This window comes from Rutilus rutilus (assembly GCF_951802725.1).
Source record: "Rutilus rutilus genome assembly, chromosome: 4".
Lineage (NCBI taxonomy): Eukaryota > Metazoa > Chordata > Actinopteri > Cypriniformes > Leuciscidae > Rutilus > Rutilus rutilus.
Genome location: NC_140212.1, coordinates 11666059 through 11688237, shown reverse-complemented (window position 1 = coordinate 11688237; position 22179 = coordinate 11666059). Strand labels below are relative to the sequence as shown.

The 22179-nt window shown below is 37.3% G+C and overlaps 1 protein-coding gene across 5 annotated transcripts; it reads right to left on the bottom strand.

Moving 5' to 3' along the window:
- Positions 1-3862: 3862 nt before the first annotated feature.
- On the bottom strand, positions 3863-22106 carry cmasa (cytidine monophosphate N-acetylneuraminic acid synthetase a). 5 transcript variants are annotated; one of them, XM_084407137.1, is made up of 21 exons: positions 21810-22106; positions 21580-21722; positions 20834-20986; positions 19057-19184; positions 18536-18653; positions 18124-18205; positions 17531-17602; positions 17344-17442; positions 17151-17221; positions 15698-15833; positions 13346-13434; positions 12716-12836; positions 12237-12325; positions 11592-11694; positions 11119-11207; positions 9508-9641; positions 8378-8472; positions 7973-8144; positions 6774-6933; positions 5905-6119; positions 3863-5040 (listed from the first exon to the last, which is right to left on the bottom strand). In XM_084407137.1, exons 1-20 carry the CDS (start codon positions 21959-21961, stop codon positions 5911-5913), a joined length of 2415 nt encoding a protein of 804 aa, XP_084263263.1. In that variant the 5' UTR covers positions 21962-22106; the 3' UTR covers positions 3863-5040; positions 5905-5910. The 5 variants fall into 5 exon arrangements, with proteins under 5 accessions (XP_084263263.1, XP_084263264.1, XP_084263262.1 ...); XM_084407138.1 differs by lacking the exon at positions 3863-5040 and having other exon boundaries at positions 5452-6119; positions 21810-21909; positions 22026-22106; XM_084407136.1 differs by lacking the exon at positions 3863-5040 and having other exon boundaries at positions 5452-6119.
- Between the last annotated feature and the right edge of the window lie 73 nt (positions 22107-22179).

The following is a 22179-nucleotide window of genomic DNA, read 5'->3' as shown; positions in this document are numbered from 1 at the left end:
TCAGTGTCATGGGTTAATTTATTCAGACAACAACAACAACAACAACAGTGGCGATGGATATAGAGGGTATTAACTCCAGTAACAGCTGGTTTCATTACACATCTGTTCATAAAAATTCTCACAACTCTGCAATTCAAATATTTTGAAGTTTTTGATTCATTCCATCTACTCAAATCCTCAAGTCCAAAAAATGGTTAAAAATATGGATTTGGGAATATTCAATAAAAATGTATGAGATTGAAACAAATTGGATTTATTGATGGTTACTGTAAACACATTCAGTTTATAAATACTATAAAAGAAATGCTCTGTTTCAGTTATGTATGACTGACAAATATGCGTCACATCAAGTTTATTCGTTTGTTAAAACGGCATAATCCAAACAAATGGAAGTTTTGTGTAATGCAAAGAGGTCAGTGTCATTTTACTATTATTTATGTATTGTTATAGTAGTTATTAGAATTAGCTGGCAAAAAGAGAACGGGACAGAGCTTATAATAATAGAGAATCAACATTGGCATGGCTTTTCGGAGATGGCGAGAACTGAGATGTTGTAAAAGCCACGCGGAAATGGCGTTTTTATTGCTCAACAGGTGATTAAGGTATTTTATTGAGCAAATAAATTGCCATATGGTTCTCTACACTATACATTGCATAATTTTTCAATTATTAATTTTAATAGTTTTTTATTATAACATTTTAATCTACCCTTCATCATAGTTTTGTGAGTATGTATAGTTGCTAAAATACAAACACCCAATGCATTTCCACATTTCTCAGTAACACTCAGTTAATTCTTTCTTTTACTAATAGATCAGTCTCCGTAGAAACTGTCAAAAATTGCCAGTGCCGACTATATTTCAAGTCGTCACGGCGGGGTATTGGGTAAAGTTTTCAATTAGCAATAATCGCGCCTCGGATAAACCTCATAGGCTACGATACTGCCGCTGCGCAAGGATAACTGGTCACAGGAGACATCTGAGTACTTGTGCATCTGAGCCTCTGTTATCATGAATGGTAAGACCAGCAAAACTCACTAAACATTATCAAACTGGACAACACTACACACAAACTGTTAAGAAACAGCGGTATTAAAAGTGAAATATCGAGTTGTGCATTTTATAACAAAGTTTTGTTTAATTAAAAGGCAAAAACAAGAGGCATCCCAGATGCATGATGGGATACGATGGGGCAAAGACAAAGGAGGGGGTCTATTGTTGTGCGGGGGTTGGTTGAGGTCGGGGGTGGGTAACAAATTGTTGCCAAACAAGACTCACCTTCACTCCTTTCTTCAGCATTTATTGCTCAACAGGTGATTAAGGTATTTTATTAAGCAAATAAATTGCCATATGGTGCTCTACACTGTAAAGCATTATCTAATGTGTAGGGTCAAATTCATCCGCAGAGCCAAAGCACAACCAAAACAATGTTCTTCCACAAAATGCTAGAGGGTCAAAAGTTACATAGTGCACCTTCAACAATAACAACAGTGGTGTTTTTTAGCCATGTAGGGTCTTTTGAACATAGACTGAAAAATCCAGATATTTTTTGGGGACATCTGGTCGTTCTATCAGTTGAACAACAGTTCTTATGACACATCCCTTGACAAATGAACAATATTTGTTTAAAAACATTGTTCATTGCATAATTTTTCAATTATTAATTTTAATCGTTTTTTTTTGTATGTATAGTTGCTAAAATACAAACACCCAATACATTTCCACATTTCTTAGTAACATTCAGTTAATTCTTTCTTTTACTAATAGATCAGTCTCCGTAGAAACTGTCAAAAATTGCCAGTGCCGACTATATTTCAAGTCGTCACGGCGGGGTATTGGGTAAAGTTTTCAATTAGCAATAATCGCGCCTCGGATAAACCTCATAGGCTACGATACTGCCGCTGCGTAAGGATAACTGGTGACAGGAGACATCTGAGTACTTGTGCATCTGAGCCTCTGTTATCATGAATGGTAAGACCAGCAAAACTCACTAAACATTATCAAACTGGACAACACTACACAAACTGTTAAGAAACAGCGGTGTTAAAAGTAAAATATCAAGTTGTGCATTTTATAACAAAGTTTTGTTTAATTAAAAGGCAAAAACAAGAGGCATCCCAGATGCATGATGGGATACGATGGGGCAAAGACAAAGGAGGGGGTCTATTGTTGTGCGGGGGTTGGTTGAGGTCGGGGGTGGGTAACAAATTGTTGCCAAACAAGACTCACCTTCACTCCTTTCTTCAGCATTTATTGCTCAACAGGTGATTAAGGTATTTTATTGAGCAAATAAATTGCCATATGGTGCTCTACACTGTAAAGCATTATCTAATGTGTAGGGTCAAATTCATCCGCAGAGCCAAAGCACAACCAAAACAATGTTCTTCCACAAAATGCTAGAGGGTCAAAAGTTACATAGTGCACCTTCAACAATAACAACAGTGGTGTTTTTTAGCCATGTTGGGTCTTTTGAACATAGACTGAAAAATCAGAATCTGGTCGTTCTATCAGTTGAACAACAGTTCATAATGACACATCCCTTGACAAATGAACAATATTTGTTTAAAGGGCACCTATTCATACTTTGCAGTCACGTGACTACCATGGATACCTGGTGGGCAACAAACGGGTATTTTCAACGTAGAGTCCTGTAGTTCCAGGTCTTTCTAGTAGCTATCAAGTCTGTTAGCGAGCTAGCTGCATAACTATGGACTAGGATTAACTCCAAGGTAGCTAAATTGTGTAAAGCAGACAAGGTTTTTTAAGATAATCAAGCAGTAATAATTCCTCCGTAAATAATCTAGCTCTACTGTTGGGTCATCTCTGGTTCTCATTGAAAACCATAGATATCACAAACCTCAAAACAACCTATCACACACTTTTGTTGTTGTTAGCAAAAGACGACAGCTGTTACTGTGCGTTCACACCGCCGCCGGCGAGAGCATCAAAGTGCCCGGAAGTAATTCATTTTCAATGAATTTTGCCGCTCTCGCCGGCGGCGGTGTGAACATACAGTTAGCCTAGCTTTGACTCATAACACAAACAGCTGACTCGCCGAACACGGTGGTGTTGATTGACGAAACTAAAGGGTAACTTAAAGACACGATTAATTACATGACCATACACCCATTGAATTCAAACAAATGTTGAAATTACCTTTGATGGAGTGATGGAATGATCACTGCACAGACGTGCATACTGTGAAGGTTGCTTATCTCATGATCTGCGGTTAGTGCAACCAATCGCACAACAACTATCTGGCATGTCGTTTACACATCAAAACACTAACTTTTGTATAGTAAAACTGGCGACGTCCTGGCAAGATCCTTGATTAGTTTACTGGGTTTCGTTGCTGGAGAACGACTTTTTGCCCGCCAGCCAGTACTTGTGACGTCACGTGCAAAGTATGAATTATGACTCTTATCACAAGATGTAAAATAAGTCTCTGATGTCCCCAGAGTATGTATGTCAAGTTTTAGCTCAAAATACCCAACAGATCAGTTTTTACAGCATGTTTAAATTGTAATTTTTTGGAGCTCAGAAAAACATGCTGTTTTAGTGTGTATCCCTTTAAATGCAAATGAACTGCTGCTGCCGGCCCAGGGGGCGGAGCCTCACGAGCTTGCGCTCAGAGCCAGGACAATCTCATCTGATAATATCAGAAAATAAACTCTCAGTAGTGGTGTTCATTTCGACTCGGAGTCGGACAATAATGCCCACAGAGCCAGAGAATATATGCTGTATGGAGATAGAACAGGTATAGTTTAGTTTAATTATAGTTATAACTTATTTGTCATCTGCTTTTATCCACTATTAATACAAGCCTGCTGTAGCAAACCCCGTCCGAATGATGACCAAAATATACTGATGAGTTCAGTGAAGTTTATTGTACATCACACAAAAGATGAGCGTTAGTTTTACTCCAGAGAATCACTGTAAGAGCTGAATAAACACAGTAAAAGAAGTGCGCATTAAAGTCTTATCCATAAACTCTCTCTCTCTCTCCCTTTCATTATCATCAACATGTACAGCGAAGTACACAAAACACTCGTTACAACTAACAGTAAACAAATATATACACACCTTTTCAGTGGGTGCTTAATAAACTGGTAAACCTTATATCCGTAAAATGACTCGATGAGCTGTCATAAAGTGCGTGCTCTCACTTTCATTTCTGCCGTGATAAGTAACGTTAGGCCTGTCGCTCCGGAGACCGTAAGCTGGATCACAAACAGTACTGATCCATCCTCGAGTCACAACGAGAGTAAATGAAGACTGCTATGTTCATTCTGATATCCAACAACAAAACACCTCAATCGCTTAGGAGACATTCTTGTCTACAGCTGCTCAAGCGTCGAAACAATGGCAGACTCTGTGTCCAGCTCACTCAGGGCGGGTCTATGCTCAAACTGCAGTGTCAATCAACAGTCGTGGGAGGGGCCTGTGCAAAGAGACGTCACATTGCCCCGAATCTGAGAACAGCTTGTTCTGAGACAGTGCTTATGATTTATGGGGATTATAAAAAAAGCACTGGGTGGATTTTTATCATTATAGGGTGGTTGTGTACACACACTGCCAACACACATTTATGTTCAAATGAATTTTGCATAATAGGTGCCCTTTAAAAACATTGAGATTAACTCAAACAAGATCTTAGTGATAATGCTTTACTTTATCACAGAACCCAAGTTATGAATTAACATTTAATTTCCTGGGAAATATCTTATCTTCCCACTCTCTTTGGTTATATAAGTTGAGATAAGTTGACTTAGGGTGGCTAAACAGTATTATGCTGGCATTGCACTGAGGACAGAACGACAAGCGCACAATGATAATGTGCCAGAGGATGACGAGAGAGAGTTAATTGAGTTTGCCCTCTCTCTTAGGGTGCATAGATTAAGAGGAATCATAAATTAACAGACCCATTGAGTCTTAATTGTGGCTGGTGAGTGGAAATCTCACCCTCATTATGGCCTCTGTGCCTTTACCCTGGTGATCATCATTCAGGCTTCACACGGAGACGGCTAAAGGTCATGTATTTCTGCCAAACAATAAAGAAATTCATGAGGGCGAAGAAAATGCCCATGCTTTAGTATGCAAAACTTGATGACAAATTGCTGTATTATTTATATCTGATCATTCTACTTTCCATTAATCAGTTAATGAAGGTGACTTGTGACTTTGGAACAGCATTTTCATATGCAAAGATAATATTTAACTATCATCTGTTTAGTAGACATAAGAGTCACATATTAATGGACATATTCTTGTTCTTAAATTTTAGTAGCTCATCATAATGATTAGTTGAATTTAGATGAGGTGTGTAACTGAGTCATTTGTTTGTACAAGGCTGCCCTCTGGTGTATATTTTTGAGCATGAAGTAGCTCCCAATATATGCGATTTCAGTCTTTTTACATTAAGCATGCGCATAGAGCTAATGATAATCGATGTAAGGCAGAATGTTACTCTGTTTATTTTTATAACGCAACATAAAATGACAAGGAGTGAGGGAATCATAGTTTTTATTGAATATGCCTTAAATTAACAAATGACAATTAAAACTTCATTTAAAATTGAGCATATGTGGTCATCCCAGAACTAAAAATGCTACAGAAAAATAAACAGACATTTTAGCAGCCTTGATTAAAACAATTACATTTTAAGATTCAGAAAAAATAGTTTTTAGTGATTTAGTTGAGAAAATTATAGCTGCTCATGCATGATTCAATTCTTTACCATCCCCACCGTCACAGCATTATTCTAAACATTCAATTTAAAACAGTTAAAGGACATTCTTAAAATACAATTTTACTTCATGGTGTTTTGGCACCAAAGTCACAATTTGAATAATTAATTAGTGTTTCAGAATATTGCTGTCTGAACAGCTCCATGGCAAAACCTCACCTAGAACTAGTCTCTGCTAATTCTGTCCTGCTCCATCTGAGACTTGGCCTTTTTTTTCAGCAGTAGGATGTGTTCGGCGAACTCTCGCACGGCCCCGTGACCCGCCGCGCAGTGGCAAGAGTATTTCGCAGCATTGAGCGCCACCACTGGGGCATCAAGGGGTACTGCACTCAGCCCTGCCAGGTTCAGGCACTTTACATCTGGCTCATCGTTCCCTGATACAAAGATGTTGGGACACAGATTTTGAGAAATATATTCATTTTCAGGGATACGTTGAAAGGGGCTATATGTAAGAATTTTCATGCATTAAATGCATTAATCGCTATTAGTATTGCTGATGTGTGAACAGCTTGTAACGAAACAAGCTGAAAATAGATATGCAGCACATATTTACATATTCATCTTAACGCCGCTCTCAGCAGTGTTGGATGTTCGTTAATAGTATATCGCTGTAAAGGTGTTTCCAACTTTTCACTTCTTATCGATGAACGAAAAAGAAGTTTGTCGTGAGTATATAGGGGCCTTGAATCATGTTCAGTCTCTTGTACGTTATTTGCGTGTGCACGAGTGCGAGCATGAGCAATAAGTTGCTGGCTGCAGTTCTCTTAACGACCACCGGTGTCGTTAATAATGAGTTTCTGAATTCTACATATAGCCCCTTTAAGTCATTCTAATCAACATTATCATAGTATTATGACATTATTACAAGATAAAAGGCTGAGAAAAGTAATAGCTTTCAATTCATAGGTAATATAAAGGTACAATCTTTTGATTCTGTATCATGCACACCAATTTTTCCAAGACACCAAGTTGTTACTGATTATGGCATTTAGCTGGTGTACCTGGAAGAAACAGAGCTCTTGACTCACCCAAGTACGCCACCTCTTTCCACTCCAGCCCATCCTTCTCCATGAGTTTCTCCACCTCTTTCAGTTTGTCATCTACGTCCAGCAGGATAGGGCAGCCCATCCTCTGGGAGATTTTGTCAGCTAAGGTTTGTATTATATGGTTTTGTTCTATCAAAATAACCTAAAGGAGATGAGGGGGGGGGAAACACACACATAAACATTATTTATAAAACATAAATAATTGACAAATTAAATGGTTAATCATTTAATAATAACTGAGATTTAATAATAATTGAGATATAAATGTATTCATTTCCTTTATTTAATATAACTCTTTAATCTTCGTCACTGTTTTTTGAACATGTACAGTATTGTGTATTGCAGCTAAAATAGAATCAGTGTATTTAATTGTGCATATCTTTTTTGATTTTTCAATTCACTTCAAATTATCGTTTTCTATTCATTTTTATTTATTATAGCATTTTAATCTTTCCTTTCTTAGTTTTTATTTTTGTGTACCTGTACTGTTCCTAAAACAGAAACACTCACTGTAATAACTAATTATTTTTCAAGTAATATATAAACCATTTAATAATTTTTCAATTATTAATTTTAATCGTTTTTTACAAACAAATTAAACATTTTAATCTACCCTTCTACATAGTTTTGTGAGTGTGCATTGTTGCTAAATTACAAAACCCAATGCATTTCCACATTTCTTAGTAACACTCAGTTAATTCTTTCTTTTACTAATAGATCAGTCTCCGTAGAAACTGTCAAAAATTGCCAGTGCCGACTATATTTCAAGTCGTCACGGCGGGGTATTGGGTAAAGTTTTCAATTAGCAATAATCGCGCCTCGGATAAACCTCATAGGCTACGATACTGCCGCTGCGTAAGGATAATTGGTGACAGGAGACATCTGAGTACTTGTGCATCTGAGCCTCTGTTATCATGAATGGTAAGACCAGCAAAACTCACTAAACATTATCAAACTGCACAACACTACACACAAACTGTTAAGAAACAGCGGTATTAAAAGTGAAATATCGAGTTGTGCATTTTATAACAAAGTTTTGTTTAATTAAAAGGCAAAAACAAGAGGCATCCCAGATGCATGATGGGATACGATGGGGCAAAGACAAAGGAGGGGGTCTATTGTTGTGTGGGGGTTGGTTGAGGTCGGGGGTGGGTAACACATTGTTGCCAAACAAGACTCACCTTCACTCCTTCTTTCTTCAGCATGTTGATGCCGGCCTGGTCTCTAATGTTGATGGACACCATGTCCTCTCCATTCGCTGAGATGTTGATCTGCCCGTCTGTCAAACATCCTGACACGTTACACAGCAGGAGCTTCACAACTTCAGGTTTGTCCTTACCGAAATAACCGAACCTTTATCAAACATACACACCCACACACAGTTTGCTTAAGTTCAAACTTTGCACTCAGTGCATTGTGGTTGTTTGCTAACATTAAGTTCCTTGGGAACTTGAAACACAAGCCTATTATTGGCAAGGCTTCACATTAGAGAGACAGCTACACATTACATGTTTATTTAATTACTTAATATAGTAATAATATGTCATTTATAGGCAGCTGCAGGCAATAAAGGTTTGTTTCTTCACCTCAGCACTCTCTGTTCAGCAACGGGCCAGTCAATGTCAACATCAATATCCACGCTGTGCTCTGGGCGCATCTCAACGTAACAAATTTTTCCACCCTGTGAAATGTAACATTAAGGATACGGATAATATGCTTTCTTGCCTATGGATTTTTACGTCAAGCTTTTTTTGGCCACATATTATGTTATTGATTTTAAAACCTAGGGCTGTCGTGATAACCGCAATATTGCAGTACCGCGCTACTGACAAGCCAACCGCAGAGGAATTCAAGTAACCGCAGCAACCGCGATATTCGCATGTTTTCTTTTTTCATAAGGCTATACCCTTCTTGTTTTGAACTTCGTGCATGTGTATTGAATGTTAAATAAGTTAATAATGATAATAAGACGTGGTGATCATGGTTTTATCATGGTGATTTGTACAGGGGCTTCGTGGATTTGCACTTAAGCCTAAACAGACAGTGAATGAGAGAGATCGACTGAGCGCGTGCGATTACCTGGCTGCGTCTGTCTTTGAGGTCAAGTCATATACGTGAAAAGGTTGCCGTGCTCCAAGGAAAGTTAAATATTTGTCCTGTCATCCTTTTAACGTTTAAAATAAAGGGTATTTACCATGAATGGCATCAGCGACAGCGCTGGTCAGCATCCACAGCGCGAGGAACTCGCGGTCGCGGGGAAAAAAACTCAGTGAGTCACGCATTGAATCAATGCCATTTGTCTCTATGAAGCTTCAGCGTTACCCATGCGACGCATTGCTGGTCAGCTGAGCCTTGAAAAGTGGAGCTCAAAGTTAAAAATAATTTATCTTTTAATGAATCAATCAGCGTTTTTCAACGTGTTGTTGAATGAATGGTTTAATGACTCACTCAAAGGCGTTACCTTGCCGTAACAACTGCGCGCTGAGTGACAGGCTTTCAATGCGCAGAGACGCTGTTTAGTTTCGGTTTATTGGTTACTGAAAATGCATGCTGACCACATCGTGACACTTATTTATATAGCAACAAATAAATATAAAATTAATCAAAATAAATTAATAAATGCGGTAAAACCGCATATCGCGCTATTGAGCCACTCAAAATTACTGCAAGGGAAAATCCTTCACTGCAACAGCCCTATTAAAACCCCAAATTTTACCTGAAGAAGCCCTTTTGCTATGAGTTCTTTGGTTGCGAAGTAAAAGGAGCCATTTTCACACAGCTCTCCATCCCAGTCCTGACGGCGAGGCCTGCAAGCTGGGTTCAGGTTCAGCGGTTTAGTACAGAGGTCCCCTGAAAAGAAGATTTAAATAAGATTTAAATGGTTAGAGTCCCCAACATGCAATAAATTCAACCTTAACTACAAGTACGCAACCGTTCAAAAGTTTTAGGGTTTTAGTTAATGTTTTTTAAAGTCTCTTATGTTAATAAATGTTGTGCAATTAATATCAATTAAACACAAAAACGAAAGATTTGTGTGCATTAGCTGAATAAATGTTAGCCAATACAAACATATTTATAGAAAACAGTTGACAATGAATAGACAGGAGTCCAATAATAGCATAACGAATAACTTTTTCTAAAAAGAATATCAAGTACAAGTAAGACGAATCCGACATATGAGGGATGTGTTAAAGTCGCCATGAAATCAAATTTTACAATTCCTATTTTTATTTGTAATATTGTAGTGTTTATTACAAATTATTTATCTCTGCACTTTAAAAAAATGCATGTGCCCTTATATTCTTTAATCAAATATGTTATCCTTCCCTCCCCCCTCGAAACGACTTCTCTTCCTGTCATGTGCTATGGCGCGAGGGCGTGGCAACTCCCCTCAAACCGTTAGGCCGTGTGTCCACCAAAGCGTTTTTAGCCAGCTGAAAACGCTAGACGCTCTGCTGAAAACGCCTAGCTGTGAGCGCTTGAGAGCGTTTTGGAAGCGTTGCGTTTTTTTTTCAGTTGAGACACTTTGCTTGTTATGATACGGAAGATCCGTGAAAATGTTACTAGTATCTCAATTCACACATATTTTGTTTCTGTGTTGATTCTATATTAAAATGTCGATCCAATGTAATGTATTTTCTCTGGCTCTTGTTTTAAATGTTTTTTTTTTTTTTTTCATTATTATGCTTGTTGTTGTCATCTGTTAACGTTGTACAAGCAGAATGTTGCGGTTGGTCGGTGTGGTCTTAGTCCCGCCCCTCCTCCACTGTGATTGGACGGTTGGGTAAAAAGTGACAGTGAAGAGCGCAGCGTTTTACCCAAAGTTGAACATTCTTCAACTCTCGGCGACCTGTAAAAAACGCCGAGCGCTCTGCGCTTCAGCGTGAAAAAAACGCTCAGCACCTCGCTACGCTCATGGCGTTTTAAAAACGCGGCACTCCCATTGAAAACAATTGAAAAAACACGCCAGCCGCGAGTAAAAACGCTTTGGTGGACACACGGCCTTAGTGTTCGGCGTTTTTTACAGGTCGCCGAGAGTTGAATTATTATTATTATTATTATTTGCCAGCCTGTGGAAAAATGTCACAATGTTGTTGTTTTTCATTAATTTCCATCAAACTCCAAAGTTTAATGCTTTTAATACGTTTGTTCAACTAACTTCAAGTATGAGCAATAATAAACCTTGCCTTAGTAAACACAAATAATAATAGTAATAATAATAGTAATAATAATAATAATAATAATAATAATAATATTAATAATAATAATAATACAGATCCAAAAGCAGATATTTGATGTAGTGCCAAATAAAAGTGCCTATTCTTACCTGAGCTCAGGGCAGAGCGCTTTCCTGTTGTGGGCTGTTTAGGAGCCGTCTTTATGGTGCTTTCAAGTTCTGGATCATGGATCATGTTTCTGGGGAGGAAAGAAAAGCAGGGAACTTATATCATGGGATTACATTGCAGTATGTATACACAGATCAGTTAACATAGTAACATGTAGTGGTCCAAGTTGACTGAAAAGTTAATACTGATGCCATAAAGAAAAACTGTTAGCATAATTAGAAGTGTTTTTTTCTGCATGCAGTGCATCTTTTCCACTATAGAAAGGATAAGCAATTGAAAAAGACAAAGCAGGACACACAAACATGTCATATGAAATGAACATGTCTAAACAGCCCCCAGCTCTGGTCTCAGACCGTCTGCTTGTACTGTGACGGACTCACTGGCCACTACATATGACGCGGACACTACTGTGGAGCTGGAGTCATGTCTGTAAACGCAAGGGTGAGACTTGTACCTGACTTTGCGGGGAGTGTCAGAATCGAACGAGCGCTTGTCTATGGATCCAGCACCCTTGGACGCAGGCATGCAAAACATGCCTGAATCGTCGGAGTCCACATCTGAAGAACAAAAGAGCAAAGGCTATGAATAAACAGCCATGACTGAGTGAAAGTAAGGAGTTCTTGAAGAGGACAAGCAAATTAGCCAGGGAAAATATGCTGCCTTGTTTTGACCCAATCTGAAGCAGTATTGCTTGAAGGTTTTATGGATAATGCGTTGTTATAGCTAACTGGAACTACAAACTAAAACATTTTTGGTCATTTAAATAATAAAGCAGACATAAAATAAAAAAATATTATTTATTACTATTATTATTATTATTATTATTAGCCAGCCTGTGGAAAAATGTCACAATGTTGTTGTTTGTCATTAATTTCCATCAAACTCCAAAGTTTAATGCTTTTAATACGTTTGTTCAACTAACTTCAGGTATGAGCAATAATAAACCTTGCCTTAGTAAACACAAATAATAATAGTAATAGTAATAGTAATAGTAGTAATAATAATAATAATAATAATAATAATATTAATAATAATAATAATAATACAGATCCAAAAGCAGATATTTGATGTAGTGCCAAATAAAAGTGCCTATTCTTACCTGAGCTCAGGGCAGAGCGCTTTCCTGTTGTGGGCTGTTTAGGAGCCGTCTTTACGGTGCTTTCAAGTTCTGGATCATGGATCATGTTTCTGGGGAGGAAAGAAAAGCAGGGAACTTATATCATGGGATTACATTGCAGTATGTATACACAGATCAGTTAACATGTATGGAATTAACATGTAGTGGTCCAAGTTGACTGAAAAGTTAATACTGATGCCATAAAGAAAAACTGTTAGCATAATTAGAAGTGTTTTTTTCTGCATGCAGTGCATCTTTTCCACTATAGAAAGATAAGCAATTGAAAAAGACAAAGCAGGACACACAAACATGTCATATGAAATGAACACGTCTAAACAGCCCCCAGCTCTGGTCTCAGACCGTCTGCTTGGACTGTGACGGACTCACTGGCCACTACATATGACGCGGACACTACTGTGGAGCTGGAGTCATGTCTGTAAACGCGAGGGTGAGACTTGTACCTGTCTTCGCGGGGAGTGCCAGAATCCAACGAGCCCTGGCTGCCTGGGCGGCTCGTGTCTGTGGGGCTCGTGTCTGTGGATCCATCTTTGGAAAAAAAGCCTGAATCGTCGGAGTCCACACCTGAAGAGCAATAGAGCAAAGGCTATGAATAAACAGCCATGACTGAGTGAAAGTAAGGAGTTCTTGAAGAGGACAAGCAAATTAGCCAGGGAAAATATGCTGCCTTGTTTTGACCCAATCTGAAGCAGTATTGCTTGAAGGTTTTATGGATAATGCGGTGTTATAGCTAACTGGAACTACAAACTAAAACATTTTTGGTCATTTAAATAATAAAGCAGACATAAAATAAAAAAATATTATTTATTACTATTATTATTATTATTATTCTTATTATTATTAGCCAGCCTGTGGAAAAATGTCACAATGTTGTTGTTTGTCATTAATTTCCATCAAACTCCAAAGTTTAATGCTTTTAATACGTTTGTTCAACTAACTTCAGGTATGAGCAATAATAAACCTTGCCTTAGTAAACACAAATAATAATAGTAATAATATTAATAATAATAATAATAATACAGATCCAAAAGCAGATATCTGATGTAGTGCCAAATAAAAGTGCCTATTCTTACCTGAGCTCAGGGCAGAGCGCTTTCCTGTTGTGGGCTGTTTAGGAGCCGTCTTTACGTTGCTTTCAAGTTCTGGATCATGGATCATGTTTCTGGGGAGGAAAGAAAAGCAGGGAACTTATATCATGGGATTACATTGCAGTATGTATACACAGATCAGTTAACATGTAAGGAATTAACATGTAGTGGTCCAAGTTGAGTTAATGACTTGCACGGAAAAGTTAATACTGATGCCATAAAGAAAAACTGTTAGCATAATTAGTGTTTTTTTCAGCATGCAGTGCATCTTTTCCACAAAGAATAAGCAACTGAAAAAGACAAGGCAGGACAGACAAACTCAAGCAACAGAGAATATTCTACAGAAAAGATATGGAGAGAAAGACAAGAATGATTTTTGCCCTGACCAGGATGAAATACTATTTTGAGAGGCGTTTGTTTGAATCCTTCCAATCTGAAAATCTATATAGATCGCCACTACTTTGTGTTGGCCGGAGACCCACAATGGTTGATTTCATGTGGAACTGCTTTTGTTGACAGAGCAAAAACAGCCAACATATACACAATGCTTGTAGTTGTCCATCGAATCCGATGATGACGTCCACTTCCGTCTTTTAATGGTAAGTTTTCTGATGGCTGAATAATCCTATTCTGGATCCACATATTCTATTGCAGGTCGGACATATATACATGGTATTGGTGTTACTGGTATTTATGGGAGTGTTTCTCCTGAGCCTTCTTTGTTGTCTCCTGACGGTCCTATCCTCCTCCAGTGCTTGGGTCCCATCTAGACATAGCTGCCGCCAGCTGTTGCGGTCAGCAGTTATGTTCTCCAGGTCCCCAGGTTTTATTTTGCACTTCTTTAGCACTGTCTTCAATTGGTCTTTGAAGCGTTTCTTCTGTCCTCCAGCAGAGCGCTGGCCTTATTGTAGCTGGCCATATAGCACTCTGCGGGGCAGACGGTTGTAGGGCATCCTTATGACATGCTCCAACCAGCGCAGTTGGATATACACAATACAATACTGTACACAGTACAATACACACTATGCAATGGAATGTTGTATCCTTAAATAAATAAAAAAACTGGGTAACACTTTACAAGGTTCATTAGTAAATATTAGTTAACTAAGTTAACATGAACTAAAAATGAACAATACTTCTTCAGCATTAATTAATCTTAGTTAATATTAATTTCAACATTTACTAATACGTCATTAAAATCAAAGGTTGTATTTGTTAACATTAGTTAATGCACTGTGAACTAACATGAACAGCTGTATTTGTATTAACTAACATTAACAAAGATAATAAATACTGTAACAAATGTATTGCTCATTGTTAGGTCATGTCAGTAAATACATTAACTAATGTAGCTTATTGTAAAGTGTTACCAAAAACTGTATAAATAAGGTATATTTACATTTGTAAATGACACAAACTTTGACACATTTAAGTATTTTCCCCCAAAATTTAATTTCAAAACCTAGCTTAAGTTTTATGCATGCTAAGATTTATACCATAGTGCAAAAAATGAAGCAGTCCTTCATTAAGGAAGCATTAATCGATGTTGTTATTGTTAACTAAAGCAATTTAAAAAATATATATTTTTTAAATAAAAGCATAAGTTTAATAAACAAAACAAAACAAAATTACAAAAGCGCATAGCAAAATGACTAAAAGGTAAGTAAAACAGAAAAGTATATATAAATAATACTTAAATAACACTGACATTAATTTAGTTTATTAATGAAGCAGTCAAATCTCTTTGAGAGAGGCTGTGACATTCCCCTGAAAGGACTGTCCTGTACCTGAAGCACAAGAACATTCACATTTTCAAGCTCTGAAATTTTTTGGTATGATCGCCTGCGGGACGAGACAGGAGCCGTTTGACTCCTTCTGAACATACCAAGCTTATAAGAGCGGATCTGAACACTTTCTGCTTATGCACTCACTGGATAACTAGAATTGGAATTATTTAAATACAAATAATAACCTTTTATTCCTTTAAATAATTTTATTCCGACAGATGAGCTGCATTTGTGTTTTGAAAAGCACATCAAAAATGTTTGTTTTCTCTGACTATGGCACATGATCGTGAAATATATTAATGATGCGTTTATACATAGCTATGAGCATACATATTATTGATTTCAGAAAGCATACAATAAACAACGGTAAAAAAAAAAAAACACAGAAAAAGTTGCAATTGTCATATGAAATGAACATGTCTAAACAGCCCCCAGCTCTGGTCTCAGACCGTCTGCTTGGACTGTGACGGACTCACTGGCCACTACATATGACGCGGACACTACTGTGGAGCTGGAGTCATGTCTGTAAACGCAAGGGTGAGACTTGTACCTGACTTTGCGGGGAGTGTCAGAATCGAACGAGCCCTCGCTGACTGGGCGCCCCCTGTCTATGGATCCAGCTTTGGAGTCAGGGGTACCCTTGGACGCAGGCATGCAAAACCTGCCTGAAACGTTGAAGTCCACATCTGAAGAGCAAAAGAGCAAAGGCTATGAATAAACAGCCATGACTGAGTGAAAGTAAGGAGTTCTTGAAGAGGACAAGCAAATTAGCCAGGGGAAATATGCTGCCTTGTTTTGACCCAATCTGAAGCAGTATTGCTTGAAGGTTTTATGGATAATGCGGTGTTATAGCTAACTGGAACTACAAACTAAAACATTTTTGGTCATTTAAATAATAAAGCAGACATAAAATAAAATATTAGATGAACAACTTAAACTTAAAAACTTAAACGGAAATTAGAAATGTAAAGAAGTAAGTTTAAGCTGAAGTACTAAAATTGCTAAAACTAAAGATATATTAAATATCTAAATATTTAAAAAAAGAATAAAAAAAAAAAGGATCTGATAAACCTGGTATTGTATATTACAAATACAGTCTATTTTGCTTTTAAATTGCTTTTCTTCATCTTTTGTAAGTTGCTTTGGATAAAAGCATCTGCTAAATGCATAAATGTAAATGTATAAAAATAAAAGTTGATTCAAAATATGAATGAATACTATAATAATAATCTCAGCAAAAATCATTATCTTAATTCTATCCAAAATGAAGAGAATGAAGCGGTGAAGCATTGGTTGATTATCGATATGTTTCATTCAGTTCTGAAAAGTATTGATAAAATAGTTCTAATTAAATGTAATATTTATGAACTCAAGTCATTAGTTTAGACACATGCTAGATCATGCATGTGAGATCAATTCCCATATTAGACCACTGCTGCAAAATTTTACTAAGATGAATTTATTTTACAGGTATATGATAATTTACATCATAATTTACACGATAATTTACAGTTGGGTTAGAACATTTCCAAGTTGGAAATCCAACTTTAAGTGTCACTTTAGGTTTCAAGTAGGAAGCTAGAAATTCCTGCTTTGTCAAGTCACCTTTATTTATTTAGCTCTTTATAAAATACAGATTGCTTTAAAGCAGCTTCACAATAATAAACATGAAATTAATAAATCACTGACACACACTTCATTCATCAAATTTAAATTCAAAATAAAAATCAGCTGAAGTCAGTTCAATAACTGCATAAAATTATAGCAGTTCCTAAACTCCTAGGCCCCCATAGTCTAAGACAAAATGTGAAGGCCCCCCCAATATACTTTGTTTCTGGTCCTTCTGCTGTAAAGAAAAAAATAGTTAAATAATTTAAGCCACCTTGAGGCCCCCTTGGAACTGTGTAGGGGCCCCCTAGTGGGCCCCGACGCCCCTGGTTGAGAACCCCTGATCTAGACACTCACTAGGTTTGGAGCAGAGCTACAGTCAATGGTGGTCTTACCTTCTGGAAAGATCAAGCTTGAATTTTTGATCATCATTTCTATTATTGGCACCACAATTTCAGCGTGGCTTCTAGGATAAGAGCAAAACTGTAACATGTCAAACTGTTCCACAAGAAGCATCAAAAAGGTCATTTAATCCTAACAATTGTATATAAACAATGCGCTTTGGGAAGCATTGTGTGCGAATCTCACCCCTCTTTTTCGGCCCACAACAAAATGGGGCCCAGTACGTCGGAGATCTTGTTGACGTCGCTTTCCAGAGCAAGCTCAGTGAGAAACTTCACCAGGTACCTTCACAGACATGGATTAGCATGTTACGATCATAATAGCTTGTTAAAGGTCAATGCTAAAAGTTAGTTTGATGTAGTGACAAGCAGACCTAAAATTGATTTTGTTGGGCTTTGGTAACTTTTCACACACCTTCCGCAGCACCTGAACAGAGTCAACACAACTACAGACGAGAGAAAAACAAGAGAGAATATACACAATAAAAACTAATTTCTAATCATTTCTAATACTCTTAAATTCACATACTGTTTAATCAGTATCACATTAGCATGGGTGCAATTTTATTTGGGATTTAGAGTTAGAATTGAATTTCACAAGAACTGGGCACATTCATTTGGGCATATTTCAAGCCTGACACCCTTTGAAAAACTTTGATGTCAATCATGTGAAGCACCGAGACACTTCCAAGCTAATTCCATTCCACTTTACAATCCAGACCAGAAACCCTTTGAGTTGCAAAGCAATCGTCTTCCAGTTGAAAGGACAAATCGAACACATGAGCTTATGACTGCTGATGTCAGCTCTGATGTCAAAAACATGACTTCTGTTATGTTAGTGGACACCACACTTGGAATATTGGTGCATTCAAGGATGGGACTTCAAAAACTGGGAGAAATTCACAAAAAAAAATAATATATATTTCGTCTGAAGTCATGGACATTGGTGTACGTGAAGGTGCTTTACTTTGAGGCTTGAATCCACTCTTCATACAGCTTGTAGGTCATCAGAGGTTCAGGCAGCTCCCTCAGGTAAGATTTGAGAGCTCCTAAATAATGATGAGAAAAGAAACCCAACATCAAATGCATTTGCAAGCCCTTGATTGTGTTTGAACATGACTTGTAAAGTATAAAGAGTTACAAATATGGCTCTAGTTGTGGTACTCTTAACACTGGTGAGAGGTATGAAAAGTTTCACGTTTCAAAATAGCTCAGTGCCAATATCCTGTTTTTGTAATCAGCCATACAACCAAGAATGGTTTAAAATAAAACAAATCAAATCTCGTTTTCATTTTGGGAAGTCATAAATGCAGAATTGACATTTTAGCTCTGTAGCATGCTGTACCTCAACAATTTCATTTAGAAAAAACAGCATGTACCAGCAACAGTGTGAGGGTCAGAGTAAAACTCCTCCAGTTGGGAAGTGGAACTGTGGCAGTCCAGGAAAGTCTTTAACTTCTTCAGTTTATCGGCTTCAGCAGCTCTACAGAACAAATCCTGGCACGAAAGCAAATGTTGTAAACGCACAAGACCTTTGCAGCGTGCAGTAAAATATAAACTGATTTGCTTGTGTATGAAAATGAGCTTGTGTGCTTCAAAAGAGTAAAAAAGGAAGGCTTAATATTTAACATTTTATGAGTTTATAACTTGCAACCCTCCTTCATTTGTATTCTGACAACTGCGCAACTTACATTTTTTTTAAAACATGTCAAATAAATGTCATTCATCCTGGTTAAGTGCCTGTTGCAAAATATTTGAAAGGCAGAAAGATTGAGACCTTCCCTGAAAATGACCACTCTCTGCCACTGTGTATGCAGTAATGTGCATCAGCTTCCCCTCAGGATGACAAGCGTCATGTCATTTGATCTGTTCCCATGTGTTGTTTGACAGTGTGAGATACCTTTTCCTGCATGCCGGTCTGCAGCAGCATCATGACGCAGGCCTCTATGGGCAGAGCGATCTCTCTTCTAGTCTGCTTCAGATGTTCCTCCAGAGCTGTGCCAAACACTGGCTTCTCTGTCCATTTATCTATGCCAGATCACGAGACAGAGTGAGAATGATTTGAGTTATGACAGGATACGTTTAAGAATCATCACTAGGTATGTGTGTAACACAGATTCTGTTAAGACAGGATGATTTGCCGAGCAGTATTTCAATAAAGTACTGCCATTGCAGTTAAAGCAGATTTTTTTTTTTCATTATGAGAATATACTGTAATGACAATAATCATTGTGAAAAATTACAATACATTTTTTTTATCAAAAGTAAAATGTCTAAACAAATGACAATAAGAATCGACAATAAGAATTTGAGGGAAAAATATGCCTAATTGTCATGAAAATACATTTATATTTAGTCATTTAGCAGACGCTTTTGTTTAAAGCGACTTACAAAGAGGCAAAAACCACCGTAAGAAGTGCTCAAAATACGAAGTTCAGGCATTGTTCAGAGTAGCATAAGCCCGATAAGCGAGGATTTAAAATAAATGTCACAAATGACTATCTATCTATATATATTCTATATATTGTAAATAAATTAAATCAGGCTTTTATTCAATTACTGTGATATGAAAAATATATATATACACTAATAAATTGACAGACAATACAATAAACTTATATTAATTTACAATATAATTATATATTATGCATTTTTTTAAGCATTCTTTATATATATATATTTGACTGCCTTTCATTTCATATTGATTATGAGAATATTTAATGACAATACTTGTAGTGAATAAAGACACTTAAAAAAAGCTCAAAAGTAAAATGTGTATTGACAATGAGGTTATTTTGCATTACACTAACAAGATTTTAAAGGGGAAAATGTGCTTAATATTGTTGTGACAATAATGTCACAATGCAAAAAAGCTTAATTTTCTTTGTTCCTTCTTTTTTTTTTATTAGGTGAAATATACACTAGCGAACATGTTTTTGACAGATTTTATGAGATTCACCCTTTTAGTTTATAAGTTGTGACAGTCTGAACCTTATAGAGATCGGATAAATGTTGACTCTCTTTCAGCACACACTCCAGTTCACATCTGCTCTTGTGTCAACACAACACGTATGCGTCGTGGTGCTCTTGTGAACGCACGTTGGAGATTTATATTTTGTAAATGAAGTAGTAAATTATGTTTATTTGTGCAAACAAAGCACTCACGTCGCTTCATAAAATGAAGGTTAAACCACTGGAGTCACATGGATTAATTCCATGATGTCTTTACAACCTTTCTGAGGCCTGAAAGTGGTAGTTGCGTAGGCTGTCAATGGAGAGACAGAAATCTCTCAAATTTCATTAGAATTAAAATACAGTAAAACAGTAATATTGTGAAATGTATTTACAATTTAAAAATAACTGTTTTCTATTTTTATATATTTTAAAATGTAATTATTCAGCCTCATTACTCCAGTCTTCAGTGTCACAATATCCTTCAGAAATCATTCTAATATGATGATTTGCTGCTCAAGAAACTTTTTATTATAATCAATGTTGAACATTTGCTTTCAGGATTCTTTGATGAATAGAAAGAACAAAAGAACAGCATTACTTTAATTGAAATAGTAATCTTTTGTCACATTATAAAGGTCTTTCTTTTTGATCAATGTCTTGAATCCTTTCTGAATAATAGTACATTATATCTGTAAACATTCACAGATTGCACTTCAACAAACCTTTCTTGACCTCTTCCCATCGAAAATGGTGTCGCCGGACCACAGAGAAGACAGAATCATAGCCTTGTTTGGTCATGAGCTCCACAGCCTCTTTGAGATGGTGAGGGTGCAGACATGGAGATGTGGCCTGGATGTTACAGATGATATCCACATCTGTGCAAGAACATTCAATTTCACTTAACCACTCTCCCATTTATAGCCATTCAGTGGATTTCTGAGATCCACCATTTACTTTTTAAACACTCCAGACAATCAGAGGTTAAAGGAGAATATTGCTCTAAGGTCGAACTGTGAGAATGTTCCCCATATCTCTATATTTTGGAAAACAGGCTGAATCTAGCAAGGTTTTGAAGCGTGCAACCTTGAGGAACAAGCTGTGCGTGTCTCTTGATACAGGCCTGGGAATAAATATATTGAATCAGACTCGTAACATGGTAAATATCACAAACAGGCGATTTTATTATAAACATTCGTCTGCGTCATTGCACGAAAATCTATCAGCCGCAGAGTCTGTTTTTCTGGTTTCATTCACAATACAAATAAAGACATGGTGGGTGGAACCGTCCTGGTATACAAAGAGAAGTATGATCAACATTTAAACCGGTTTACGTGGCGACTTTCCTGTTTCTATCTTTGTTGCTGGACGAGTGGACACACTTGTTCTACAAGCTCTAGTTACACCCCTTAGACAGAACTAAGCCATGCAATGGGATTTGACTGCAACAGAGCCTGATTTGATTTCTAACCTGGGTATTTACAGCTGAACTCCTGAATGGCCTCCAGTGAGCTCGAAGAGTCTTTGGAAACCTCTGGACTCCTCCTGTGCACTTTAGCACCCCAGGCCTTGGCCACTTTCTCAATTTCGTCATGATCAGTGGACACCCAAACACTGCAAAAGCATGCATAGGACACAATACAGTATCACTGTCATACAGTACAGCCGATCACTGAGGGACGTCACACTCAATAACCTCACCTGTCAAAGACACCAGAGTCCTGCGCTGCTCTGATCACCCATCCGATCAGAGGAACACCTGCCAACATCTTAATGTTCTTCAGAGGGATGCCTTTACTTCCTCCTCGGGCGAGAATAAGAGCAACGATACCGTTTTCCATTGATGTGGCCATTTGATGTTTAAAATCACTTAATATTTCCCAGTTGTACAGACAATCAAGCAGATAAAACCCTCACTTTAGCCCAAACATGAGCTGCAGGGCGTCTGTTCCATTCCAATGCAATTATATTATCTTCTTCTTCTTCTTCTTCTTCTTTGGGCTTATTGGTGGTTCGCATTCTTAAAAATAGCATTACCGCCATCTACTGTAAGTTAGGTAATAGATCAGAG

Bases quoted from the DNA above. Each gene is read 5' to 3' on its own strand.
- cmasa (XM_084407137.1), bottom strand. From the start codon at position 21,961: ATGGCCACATCAATGGAAAACGGTATCGTTGCTCTTATTCTCGCCCGA. The intron at 13,435-15,697 runs GTACAAGTCTCA...TTTCCTCCCCAG, and splicing joins GACACTCCCCGCAAAGTCAG to AAACATGATCCATGATCCAG. The intron at 12,326-12,715 runs GTACAAGTCTCA...TTTCCTCCCCAG, and splicing joins GGCACTCCCCGCGAAGACAG to AAACATGATCCATGATCCAG.